The sequence below is a fragment of the Vulpes vulpes genome, chromosome 14 (assembly GCF_048418805.1).
Source record: "Vulpes vulpes isolate BD-2025 chromosome 14, VulVul3, whole genome shotgun sequence".
Lineage (NCBI taxonomy): Eukaryota > Metazoa > Chordata > Mammalia > Carnivora > Canidae > Vulpes > Vulpes vulpes.
The window spans coordinates 56,727,699-56,742,241 of NC_132793.1; the positions used below are offsets into that span (position 1 = coordinate 56,727,699).

Consider the following 14,543-nt stretch of genomic DNA (forward strand, 5'->3'; position numbering starts at 1 on the left):
TAAACTTTATTTTTTGGTATTATTTGTAGTGTGTTAGGTCACATAACATTTTTCTTCTTTTACAATTCCAGAAAGGTTGAACTATAAGCTGTTACAAATAGTTTATTTAATGGACATAACATATACTTTAATCTAGAAATGCTAAGCTGTCATAGAAATAAATTTGCTCAAAGAGCAAATATACTATACGGCTGCTTTTGGTTTAATATGTATTTGATATCTCCAGGTGTGTTCATCACAAGCAACGGTCCCTAGCATTGGGAATACAGTTTATGCTGCTTCGACTATTAGGTATGCCATTTTTCTTAATTCGTTGGTGACTGTTGGTTATTTTTGTCCATTAGTGTTATTGGTGTACTCATTTATGGTGTATGCCAAGAAAATAATTAATTTAAATTCCATGGAAAACTACATAATTGTCACTGAAGAAAGCTGTTTTCTAATATTCAAGATGTATTATTTATGTATCACATAAGAAAATAATTACTTTACTTTTCACCTACCTGATTGGTTAACTGTTGTTTTCAATTATGTTACAAATATAACTTTAAAGAGTATATCATATTTATTTAAAATACAACATAAGATCATGAACACTTGTTTAATAGAGCATAGTAAAATACATAAATTTTTTCTATTCATGTAAAACCTATTACCAACATAAATTATGATGAAATCTTATTTATAACTATGGTAATTCCTTTTCTCCCAGCATTTATCTCCATTTGGGACATAATTATATTGTATTAGCAATGAAAATTAGTGAATTGAAATATTTTAATGAAAATTTGGCATAGATATTATGGCTAGTCGAAAATTGATGGAAGATTTTATGGAAAAAATTATAAGGTTCCAGATGTAGGAAGAAATAGAAGGACAGAAATACTGTATTATACGTAAAATTATATAATTATACCTACAATATTATACACATAATATTGAGATCATTTATAAAAAACGAAAAGCAAAAGCAGGAGAATTAGAGATCATCTGGACCAATTTCTCCATTTTCAGATGAATAAATTAAGGCTCTGAGCGATTTAGAGATTTCCTCATAGGTACACAATTCTTGGTGAAAATGAGACTGGGAAGTGATATCCTTACTCTCACCAGTGCTCTTTTGACACTATCATGCTGCAGGTCATGCTGGAGGTAGTTGAAACCTTTTTTTTTTTTTTAAGATTTTCTTTATTTGACAGAGAGCATGAGAGCAAGTACACAAGCAGAGGGGATAACAAGGGGAGAGGGAGAAACAGGCTCTCCACTGAGCAGGGAGCCAGATGTGGGGCTAGTTCCCAGGATCCTGGGATCATGACCTGAGCCAAAGGCAGATGCTTAATCAACTGAGCTACCCAGGTGCTCCAGTAGTTAAAATCTTTGTCTAAGAAATATATTTGACTTGTAACAGTTGGAAACTCTTTAAATATGTGAAAGTTTAGTGCCTCATGACTTCATGTGAGGGAAAGGGTGTGTGATTTAAGATATATTCCCAGGTATGTTAGTACGATTGTGTGTACATTTGTGCATACACATGTACACTCTAATGCATTCACATGCACATACACATAACACATAACACATATGCTGTAGTTCAGCACTTATACATCAATACTTTTGATATTTTGGGATCCCTGGGTGGCGCTAGTGGTTTAGCGCCTGCCTTTGGCCCAGGGTGCGATCCTGGAGACCCAGGATCGAATCCCATGTCGGGCTCCCGGTGCATGGAGCCTGCTTCTCCCTATGTCTCTGCCTCTCTCTCTCTCTCTCTCTCTCTCTCTCTCTCTCTATCATAAATAATAAAATAAAAAATTAAAAAAAAATACTTTTGATATTTTAAAAGTAGAATAGTTAGTGCCCCTGAGTGGCTCAGTCAGCTAAGCATCCAACTCTTGTTTTTGGCTCAGGTCCTAATCTCAGGGTCATGAGGTCAAGCCCCATGTCAGGCTCTGAGCTCAATGAAGAGTCTGCTAAAGTTTCTCTCTCCCTCTCCCCATCCCTGCATTCACTATCTTTCTTTTTTAAAAATAAATATCAAAAAAAGGGAGAATAGCTAATTTCAAAGGCACATTCATTAAATTAGAAAAACTGGATTAAAATATTTACTTAGCTAAGTGTTAACCCAATATATGCCAATTTTTTTATTAAAATAACTTTGAATTTATTAGAATTATATAGTAATTATATAATTAGAGTGTTTTATCTGTATTTCTTCTTATCTCTTTTATTTGTATATAACTTGATTGATTTGTATATGGGCAGATTAATTCCTAGTCTTATTTTTATAAGATATATGTATAACTATGTATATAACAACCTGTTAACTATAGACTATAATCTTTACTGATTGTTTATGTCACATATAATTCTTCTAGGCACAATACCTGGACCAATTATATTTGGTGTCACAATAGACAGCACATGTATTTTGTGGGATATTAATGAATGTGGAGCTAAAGGAGCTTGCTGGATTTATAACAACATCAAGATGGCCCATATGCTAGTAGCTATAAGTAAGTGATGATTTCTTGATAAATTTAGATTGATGAAATAATTAAGTACTTTTAAGTTTTGTAATTTTTTTTTTTTTTTAGAAAGAAGGTTTCTTTTTTTTTAATTTTTCTTTATTTATGATAGTCACAGAGAGAGAGAGAGAGAGAGAGAGGCAGAGACATAGGCAGAGGGAGAAGCAGGCTCCATGCACCGGAAGCCCGATGTGGGATTCGATCCCGGGTCTCCAGGATCGCGCCCTGGGCCAAAGGCAGGCGCCAAACCGCTGCGCCACCCAGGGATCCCTAAGTTTTGTAATGTTGAGTCCATGCTATCCTATAATTATGAAGCAGAAATCAGTTATCACAACAAGTTATGAAAGGCTTTAATGAGTTATAAGGCTCAGTCTAAAGTAGAAGAGAATAACATTTTAGCTTTCATTAAATCACATACACTTTTTTAAACAACCTCTTTCAAAAATTTTTTTGAACTTCTACAAAAAGTTAAAAGACAATTCTGAGAAACTCTCTGGAATGATTGTCTTCTAGTTACCTGGGCTTTGTAAAGCACTTAGAGCTGAGGTAGAGAAGTATCCTTTGACTCTAAAGTGTGTTGTAAGAAATTATTTTATAGCTTAACAGGTTAGCTGTGATGTTTAACCCTTTTTGCCTTCGTGGTCTGTCTTGGATAGTCTTGTTTAAGCAATAAATGACAATGAAGATTGAGGAAGTAGACCAATGTATCTATTTTGTAAGAGTTAATATCTAAAAATTTAAAACAACCTAAAGAATTAATATATTTAAATTGAAATAGAAGTAGAGGTTTCAAGACAGTGGCACAGGAGAACCCAGAACTCATCTCCTCTCATGGGCAACATATTTATAACTATATAGAGAATAATTTCTAAAGAAAAGGATCTCAACATTGGACACAGCACCCCATAACCAAGGACAAAAAAACCCCACACTGAAGTAGGAAAGGCAGAGACATGGCTTTGTGTACGATCTTGCCCCAGACATAACTCCACAATTGAGAGGGATCCCAAAAATAAAGAGCACTTCCTCAGTGAATGAAAGGTTTGAGTCCCACAACAGGCACCCTGACCCAAAGGACTGACACTAGAAATACAAGATTACCAAACATCTGGGTTTGAAAATCAATAGGAATTAATACCAAGAGAAACGCAGAACTATAGGGAACAGAGGTCCCGCTCTTAAAGGGTTCATGTGCAAACCCACTTATCCTGAGATCCAGCACAAAAGTAATAGAATGAAAAACATCCAGATCACGAGACAGAAGACCCATTTACTAATTTTAAAGTGACTACTAGAGAGGCAGGAGCCTACAGGAACTCTATCCAGAGACAGAAGCCCTGATTGGCACCACTTTTACAGTCTCATCCTAACTTATGGTGTCAGAATCAATGACTGCCATTTTCCATGCACTTCTTTTACCTGATAGCACCAGAGGGCATCCTCTGTCCACCCTATACTATAAGTAGACTGGGCAAATAATCTTTAGCTCACCTACCTCACAACTAGTATGGGGAAGCTTCCTGAGCCCCATCCTCATTTAGCAGCCAAGATGCAAACAGATGGGTAGGTTCCCTGAGCTCCACCCTCCCAATGTAGCAGACAAGCTGCAACTGGGTCAGGTGAACACCCCAACCCCACCAAGCTGAAACTGAGCACCCTGGGGGCTGGCTGAGCACCCTGAGCCCCACCTACCCCATACAGCAGCTGTGTCCCTATTATAGGTAGCTAGGACATGCAGACTACATGAGGGATATCATCCATAGAGAGCCTGGCTCTGTAACTAGGGGATATTGTGGTTTTGGGCAACATGAAATGGTTGGGTCTTACATAAGTCCACTATCTCAAGACTGAAAGAGGTAGTCATTATACCTAATACATATAGACAGAGAGGACAGGCAAAATGAGAAGGCAGATTCCAAACCAAAGAACAAAGCAAATCTCAGAAAAAAAAAAAAAAAAGGAAATGGTGATAAGCAATCTACTTGATAAAGAGTTCAACAATGGTCATAAATATGCTTACCAATTTTGGGAAAAGAATGGATGAACACAGTGAGAACTTAAAAAAAAAAGGGTAGAAAATATAAGAAAGTACCAAACATAAGTTATAACTGAACTAAAAAATAATCTAGGGGGTTCAATGGTAGAATAGATGAATTAGAGGCATGAATTAGCGAGCTATAAGACAGCAATGAAAAACAACAGCAAAATGAAAATAGAATTAAAAGATGAGATACCTTAAGGAACTTCTGGAACAGCATCAGGTGGAATAACATTTGCATTCTAAGGGCCCCATAAGGAGAAGTGGGAGAAAAGGGCTACAAAAATTATTTGAAGAAATAATGACTGAAAACTTCCCTAATCTGGAGAAGGAAACAGACATCCAGGTCCAGAAGTCCCAGAGAGTTCTAAATAAGATGAACCCAAAGAGAAATATACCAAGACCAATCATAATTAAAATGATAAAGATAAAGAGAGAATCTAAAAAGCAGCAAGCAGAAAAAATTACATATATGGGAAACCCAATAAGGCTATCGGAAGATTTTTCAGCAGAAACTGCATAGGCCAGAAAGAAGTGGAATAGCATATTCAGAACACTGAAAGGAAAAAAGAAATTAACAAGAATACTCTACCCAGCAAGGTTATCATTCAGAATTGAAAGAGAGATGAAGAGTCTTCCATGTAAGCAAAAGCTAAGGAGGAAGTTTATCACTCCTGACCTTATAAGAAATTCTGAAGGGACTTCTCTAAGCTAAAAAAGAAAGGCATCAAAAAAAAAAAAAAAAAAAAAAAAAGAAAGGCATCTAATAACACATGAAAATAAAAATCTCAGCAGTTAAGGTAAATAAATAATAAAGGTAGTAGATCAGCTTCTTATAAAGCAAATTATAAGGGTAAAAGACAAAATTAGTAAAGTTAGTTTAAAATACAATTATTAGTTAAGGGAACTTAAAAAATATATAAAATGTGTCATCAAAAATCTAAAACATGAGGGGTACAAGTAAAAGTATCAGACTTTTGTGTTCAAAATTAAGTTATCAGCTTAAAAGAGATTGTTAAATACATGTTGTATGTGAACTTCATGATAACCACACACATAAAATAATTATAGTAAATTCAAGAAGGAAATGTAAACATAACAATAAAGAAAATAAACCACAGGAGAAGAGAGAAAGAGAATAAGTAAAGGATCATAGAGGAACTACAAAACAGCTAGAAAACAGTTAACAAAATGGCAATAAGTACATACATATCAATAATTGCTTTAAATATAAATGAACTAATTTCTGTAATCAGAAGACAGAGTGGCTGAATGGATTAAAGAACAAGACCCTTGTATATGCTACCTGTAAGAGACTCACAGTCTAAAGCTGGTGAAAGACTGAAAGTGAAGGGATAGAAAAAGACATTCCACGAAAATGAAAATGAAAACAAAGCTGGAATAGTAATACTTACTCAGATAAAATAGACTTTAAAACAAAGATGGTAAGAAAAGACAAAAAAAGGGCATTACATAATGATAAAGGAATCAACATAACAGCATTTGTAAACCTAGCATAGTAACACATAAATACATAAAGCAAAACAGTGGTAAGCGGAGATCTAGGCAGTGATACAATAATAGTAGGGCCTTTAATACCTCACTTATATCAATAGATAGATCATCCAAATAAAAAAAATCAATAAGATAACTGTAGCCTTATCTGGATCAGATCGACCTAATAAATATATAGAGAATATTCCATTCCAAAACAGCACAATACACATTCTTTTCAAGTGCACATGGGACAGTCTCTAGAATAGATCATATGCAAGGTCACAAATGAGTCTTAATAAATTTGAGAAGATTCAAATTATATCAGGCATATTTTCTGACAAAAAATATAAAACTAGAAATCAGTTACAAGAAGAAAACTAGAAAATACACTAATATGTGAAGATTTAAAAACATGCTACTGAACAACCAGTGGATCAAAGAAAAAAATCAAAAGAAAAATTTTAAAAATAGCTGGAGAAAAATAAAAATGGAAATACAATGTTCCAGAATATTTGGAATGCAGCACAGTTATAAAGGGGAAGTTTGTAATCATACAGATACAGGCCTACATTAAGAAACAATAAATATCTCAAACAATCTAATTTTACATTTAAGGGAACTAGAGGAAGAAGAAAAAAACAAAGCCCAAAGTTTAGCTTTCTTCCTAGAAGGAAGAAAATAATAAAGATCAAGACAAAAATAAATGAAATAAAGACTAAAAAAGCAATATAAATGATCAGTGAAACTAAGAGCTGGTTCTTAGAAAAAATCAACAAAATCAACAGGCTTTTAACTAGACTCATCAGAAAAAAAGAGCCCAACAGAGAAAATCAGAAATGATGGAAGAAAAATTACAATGGACACCACAGAAATACAAAGGATCATAAGAGAATATTATGAATGATTATACACTATCAAATTAGTCAACCCAGAAGTAATGGATAAATTCCTAGAAACATATAATCTTCAAGGCTAAATCTTGAAGAAGTAGAAAATCTGAATAGAAAATAGGCCAGTTGCTGGTGATGAAATTAAATCAATAATCAAAAAACTGCCAAACAAAGGTCCAGTTCCAGATGGCTTCACAGGTGAATTTTACCAAGGATTTAAATAATTAATGTGGATCCTTATCAAATTATTCCAACGAAATTGAAGAGGAAGGAACACTTCCAAACTTATTTGGTGAGCCCAGCATTACCCTTATATTAAAACCAGACAAAGATACTACAAAAGAGAAAATAGAGGCCAGTATCCCAATGAATGCAGATGCAAAAGTCCTCAACAAAATATCAAAATTAATTCAGCAACGTATTATAAGGATCTTACAATGTGACTAAATGGGATTCATTCCAGGGATGCAAGGTTTGTTCAACACTCACAAACCAGTCAACGTGACACATGACATTAACAAAATGAAGGATAAAAAATACATATATTTTTTCTCCGAATTCAAAGGAAAAACATCTTTAAAAACTCATTTTAAAGAATTCACTCTTAGAAATTGAAGGAAAAACATTGTTAAAAAGTCAACATCCATTTGTAATAAAAACTCTTACTGAAGTAGGTATAGAGGGAATATACCTCACATAATAAAGACCATATATGACAAACCTATAGCTAACATAATACTCAACAGTAAAAATCTAAAAGCTTTTCTTCCAAGAGTAGGAACATGACAGGGATGTTCCCTCTCGCTACTTTTATTCAACATAATGTTGGAAATCCACCAAAAAAATTGTTGCAACTAATAAATTAATTCAGTAAGGTTGCAGGATACAAAATTAATATGCAGAAATGTTTGCATTTCTCTATACTAACAGCACAATATGAGAAAGAGAGATTAAGACAATTCCTTTTACAATTGCACCAAAGAGAGCCCAGTAGTAAACCCACATTTATATGCTCAGTTAATCCACAATAAAGGAGGCAAGAACATTCAATGGAGCAAAGACAGTCTCTTCAATAAATGGGGTGCTGGGAAAACTGGGCAGCTACATGCAAAAGAATGAAATTGGACCACTTTCTTACACTGTACACAACAATAAACTTGACATATGTTAAAAACTTAACTGCAAGACCTGAAACCATAAAACTCCTAGAAGAAAACATAGACAGTAAGCTCTTTGACAGTGACCTTAACAATATTTCTTTGGATATGTCTCTTCAGGCAAGGGAAACCAAATCAAAAATAGACAAAGGGTCCACATCAAACTAAAAAGCTTTTTTGTACAGTGAAGGAAATCATCAACAAATGAAAAGGCAAACTTGGAAATGAGATGGCCAATAAAGGGTTAATATCCACACTCTATTAAGAACTTACACAACTCAATAACAACAACAAAAGTGAACAACCTGATTAAAAGTTGGGCAGAGGATCGGATAGACATTTTTCCTAAGAAGACCTCCAGAGGGCCAACAGTCACATGAAAAGATGCTTCCCACCCCTCATCATCAGGGAGATGCAAATCAAAACCACAATGAGGTGCCACCTCACACCAGTCAGAATGACTATTATCAAAAAGAACAAATGAGTATTGGCAAAGATTTGGAGGAAAAGGATCTTTCTCATGCACTGTCTATAGGAATGGAAAACAGTGTGGAGGTTCCTCAGAAAATTAAAAATAGAACTACCATATGATCTAGTAATTCTACATCTGGATGTTTCTGGGAATTTATCTGATAAAAACAAAAACACCTGTATGTACCCCTGTGTTCACTGCTGCATTTTTTATAATAATATCTGAAAGTAATCTAAGTGTCCACTGGTAGATGGATGGATAAAGAAAATGTGGTTTATATATACAGTGGAACATTACTCGGCAATAAAAAGAATGAAATCTTACTATTTGTGATTCCATAAATGGACCTAGATGGTATTATGCTAAGTGACATAAGGCAAGTAGAGAAAGATAAGTCATATATGATTTCATTTATAAATGGAATTTTAAAAAGCCAAAGAAATGAAACAAAACAAAACAGACTGATGGATACAGAGAACAACCTGGTGGTTGACAGAGGGGCATGATTGAGCCGATGGGCAAAATAGATGAAAAGGAACAAAAGGTGCAAATTTCCAGTCATAAAATAGGTCACATGATGTAACCTATAGCATAAGATGTATAGTTAGTAAAATTGTAGGGGCGCCTCCATCAGTTAAGCATCTAACTCTTGATTTTGGCTCAAGTCATGATCTCAAGGTTATGAAATCGAACCCCCTGTTGGGCTCTGCACTGATCCTGAAACTTGCTGAAGTTTCTCTCTCTCCCTCTCTCTCAGTCCCACCCCCATGCTCCCTCTTTAAAAAAATAAGATAAAATTTAGATGAAAAATGGTAATATTGTAAGGACTTTGAATGGAGACAGGTAGTCACTAGACCTATTATGGTGATCATTTCATAATGTTTAAAAATATCAAAATACTCTTGTACATCTGAAACTAATATAAATTATACACCAATTATAATTCAAGAAAAAAACATGTTCTAAATAAACATACACACAAACATACATGTATGTATTATTACATAATGTGTGATTTTCATCGTGATTATGATTGTATTTTGGCATATGTATCAAGATAGCTTATTAATCTTAATGTGTTTCAACCCAGAGAATGATGTCGGAATTTTTGATGATAGAATAATGAAATACCCACTGAAGAAATAAATATGTTAATCCAAAAATATAATTGGAGGGAAAAAATTGACTAGAATAGGCAAAATTAATCTTTCCAATGCTTTTACTTATGAAACACTCTTTATTTACTGTGTTTTTGCATTTAAAAATTATTTAATTGGTTTTGTGTATACTTTTTGACCAAAAGATAGAGATAATGAATTGTTCCTTTTCCTACTCTGTGATGAATGTGAGATTTTTTCCCCTAAATCATATATGCCTTTAAATTTTCTAAAAACATTGTCATGATAGTACCTATGTAATTAATTTTCCTGTAAATGTATAGATGCTTAGTTCAATGAGAATTCCTGTTTTTTCAAATACACATTTTGAGTAAAATACTAATGGTAACACAAATTAGGTACTGCAGAAACTATACTGCAAGGCCATTTAGTTTATTCAGCTGTCACTTAAATGCTTATACTCTGGCCAGAAATAGTTTCTTTTCATAAAGCCAAGCTCAAAATCACAGTCCTTTGAAAACAAAGCTTGTGAAGTGAATCTCATTGGTTCATATTTTTAGTCAATATTTAAATTTGGTTGAGTATTCAATGTGATACATTTTGTGGAGGCTTTCTCCTAAGAACCTCAAAGCCTTTTTATTTTTAGAATTATTTTCCATCACGGACTTGATCATTCCACAACTCATTTTTTAGGTTCAAGGATATTATAAGCTATTTTATTTTGTCATTGACTTCATTTCTTACAACTTTTATACATATGATGTGTTAATAAAATTAGAAGTGGAACATAGATTTATTTAATTGTATGCAATACTTACTTTATTAGAATGTACAATCATAACCAAGAAAAGAGTAATTATTGTACATTTTTAATGTTTGGGAAGAAAATTAAAGCCTGCTTCATTGTGTTGTATAGAAATGTTTTACTGAAGAATACCACCTTTCTAAAATTTTAAAAATTTAAAACATAGATCTATAATGCCTATCTACTACTGCTCTTTAAAGTGGGTTTCTGCGAAGAATTTCTCAGAATTAATTTTTGTGATACTTAAAGGCCTAAATGCATGATTAATTTTTGTTTTTATATTTAGGTGTTACTTGTAAAACTATCACCATTTTCTTCAATGGGTTTGCAGTCTTTTTGTATAAGCCTCCACCATTAGACACAGATGTATCATTTCAAAATCAGAATACAGTTGTGAGTACTGTTTCAGTAGAATGTGATCTCAACAATGCAGGAAATGAAGGATGAAATAGAAAAAGGAGACTGTTTTACAGCTGGAAAATTGGCCATCATTTCCAAGAGTGCACATTGCCGTTGCAGCATTATCTACCCAATATGGACAATCATATTTTAAAAGTTGGCATTTTATAATTAAATGTGTTTTCTGTACATTTATGGACTTGTTTTGTTTTAATGTAAGAAACAGACTTGTGCCTTCAGAGCCCACCAAAAACCTCAGAATACACACGCATTCATGCATGTGCACACATACACACACGTTTCCCATTGTCCAAGTATGAAATAACAAACTAATAAACTAAGTTAGAAAAAAAGCCAATTATTAGTTAAAAGTTTACATTTTAAAAATAATCATATTTCTATTCTTCTTGCAACTTGTTTTATTTTACTTATCATTGCCAGTAGTTTGAGCTTATTTAGAAAATATATGGTATAAAAATGTAAACTAATTAAATTTACGTGATGATTTTTGAGAACTATTACTGAAAACTCATGACTTTAAAACTAGACATTTTGTTTTTAAATTTATATACACTTAGTCTGTCCTTTATTACAAAGGTTTACAGAACGACTAAAATATAATCATCTTCTTTTTTTTTTTTTTTAATGTATTCATCTGGATTTTTTTTTTTTTTAATTTTTATTTATGATAGTCATACAGAGAGAGAGAGAGAGGCAGAGACATAGGCAAAGGGCGAAGCAGGCTCCATGCACCGGGAGCCTGACATGGGATTTGATCCTGGGTCTCCAGGATCGCGCCCTGGGCCAAAGGCAGGCGCCAAACCGCTGCGCCACCCAGGGATCCCTAATCATCTTCTTTGTGTCCCAATCTATAGTGAATTCAGAAATAGCATTGTATATGCCTATTTTCACTTTACTCAAGAATTCCAGCAGGTAATTTGCTGATCTTGCTTATTTTTAACACTTTCTTTTCATGATTCCAAGACAGTATTATTCAATTATACGTCCTCCAGGACAAAGTACCAGATTCAGTTAAGTGCCAGTTACATATGAAAAGATTTTTTTTTAATGGCTTAGGTGCATTTTATTGGTTTTCTTTGAAAGATTTCTTAATGAACTGTTGATCAGTGTTTATATACTCAGTAATTTAGTTTTTCTCATCTTAAAAATTTGCCACCTAGTATGTTATTAATAGTATCTAAAAGAGTGCTTTGCTCATGGTAGGCATGTATTAGTGTTACGAAACTCTTTAATTGATCCATTTATTTGAAAGATAAAGTATTTCTCATATCGGATAACATAACACTCCCATTTCTTTAGCTCAGATTTAAGCCAATGTTGTTGACTCAGAATGTGGAAGAAATAGATCAGTGAACAACAACAAAAAGCTTCTACTTGGTCAAGAATTTTACTGAATAAGGGAAGTGTTAAGTTCATATTTAATTTAGAGGGAAGAAAAAAAAATCACCCTATATATACAAATAGTTTAATGAGCAAGTTGCTTAATAATTGGCATTCATTTCATAATGTTTTTTAGTTATGAAGAGTTTCATTGTAGTCAGTGTACTCAATTTTATAAGATGATACATTTTTACAAACTTAATGAAAATAGGTAAAGTGAAAATAATTTCAACACTTGAAGGAAGTCAGACTCATACATATTTACAAAGAATACCTCCTTTCATGACAGGGCAGTGTAGACACTACTATAATTTATAAACATTATTTATACTTTTGGATCAGCTAGGTTATATGTATTGATATCCTACTTTAAGAACAAAATTTTTCATAGTATATTTTTTCACGATTTATTTGATTTTTAAAGTAAGCTTGAATCTATAAATTGACCAGTGATTTTTGTACATAATTGGATATATGTCTTAAAACTTATTTTTAAGATTTAGATTTTCTTAATTGTAGGACATACAAATGTAAAATTCTTATACATGGAAAGAACTGTATACAATTGATTTAACTCTGTAAATTGAAAAATATAAGGACAATTTTAGCTCTATTGTCCTTTAGTATTTAATTAAAACAATTGTATAAAATGCATATGTGTATCTTTTTAAAAATGAGAATATTTGTACTAGATTGTTAAATATTTAACCTTATTAAATGGCACAGATTTTCAATAGGATTTGTATCTGTTTATGAATACACACACACTTGGTGGTTGGGAAAGGGAAAATCAGTGTACTTTTGAACTTGGTGAATGTAATTTAATTCAGTGATTTCTGGTATCTCAACATATGTGTTTAATTCAATATAAACCACCTTCACTATGAAATATATACTAAAATTGTTCCATACAATAGTTTTCATGTATGACTGAAGGATAGACAAGATTTATAGGAGTAGGATACAGTTATAGATAGTTGGTTGTCAAAAATATGATACTGTGAAAGTAATATGTTTTGGAAAGGTTATATTTAAGTCCTCGGGTTGTCAAAACACTTATGACAATATTTTTAAGGAAATCAGTTTGTACATTAATTTTAGAGGCAATGCCCCTTACCCCCAGTACAACATATTTTAAGCTTCTTCAGCTGTTTTTTGTACCCAAAGCAATAAACATTAACTTACACATTATATGTAAGTGACCAGAAATAAATAAAAGACAATCTGTTTTTAAAAACTGCATGGGTAAATTGGACCAAAACATTTTAGTGTTTTTTACTGAAATTCACAGCTTATAAAAATCATCCTCAAAGAAATGGCATTTTAATTTTTTCTTTCTAGCTTTAGTTTGACTTTCTTTTTAAAATTCTATAATGATTTTAGACTTAATAAAAAGTTGTAAGAATAGTACACACAATACTTCTGTAAGCTTTACTCACTTCTCTAGTGTTAACATATCAAACATCCATAGAAAAGTGATCTAAACTGGCAAATTAGCATTAAAGAAATAGTTAATACCACCTCTGCAAAAGGGCATCACATTTTCTGTGATGTCAGCCTATCTTTTTTTTTTTTAATTAATTTTTATTGGTGTTCAATTTACCAACATACAGAATAACACCCAGTGCTCATCCCGTCATTGTTTCAATTGTTGAATTGTATATTTTAAAATGGTGCATTTTACTAAATGTAACTTAGGCCCTGGGATAGTTGATTTGTAAAAAGAAATGGTATTAGAAACAGCGTTTGAAGGCAACTGTTGCTGGGTCCTTCCAAGTCTAATGAGAATGCCCTAAGAGGATCTTGCTAGTGTTGAGGATGTTGCTAAGAAAGTAGGCTGGTGTTTCCTCCCTAATTGAATGTTTTCTTAGTTCCGTCCCAACAGAATGGAGTATGTACCCCCATTACAGTGAGGGGAAAGGAATTAGATTTAGATTTAGATTTTAGAATTAGATTTCTGACTTAAGCCCAGGGTCCAAAATACAGAGCGAGGATGCCTCCGAGGAATAGCTTCAATCATAACATCTGAAGATGAGAATTTCTGTGCCACAAAACGTGACATTCTAGAGCAGTGTTGGTGGGACTCTGTCCATGCATCTGGCTTCTGTGAGGTCCTGCTAGATAGTGTCAGCAACCAAGGTGGGTAGGTCAGTAATAAACCAACTCAAGGGAGCATCAATCTTTCTGGGAATTGATCAGTTAAGAAGTCAATATGAACCCACAATTGCACCCCATGATTAAGCC

The 14,543-nt window shown here is 33.1% G+C and overlaps 1 protein-coding gene across 1 annotated transcript in view; it reads left to right on the plus strand.

The window, feature by feature from the left end:
- Positions 1 to 13,038, plus strand: part of SLCO4C1 (solute carrier organic anion transporter family member 4C1) — a 78,320-nt gene extending 65,282 nt beyond the window's left edge. Inside the window, exons 11-13 of the mRNA XM_072736686.1 lie at positions 227 to 291; positions 2,373 to 2,510; positions 10,786 to 13,038. Of these exons, the coding sequence (XP_072592787.1) occupies positions 227 to 291; positions 2,373 to 2,510; positions 10,786 to 10,946 (364 nt within the window). The 3' untranslated portion in view covers positions 10,947 to 13,038. The remainder of the gene's footprint in view (positions 1 to 226; positions 292 to 2,372; positions 2,511 to 10,785) is intronic.
- Positions 13,039 to 14,543: the final 1,505 nt, after the last annotated feature.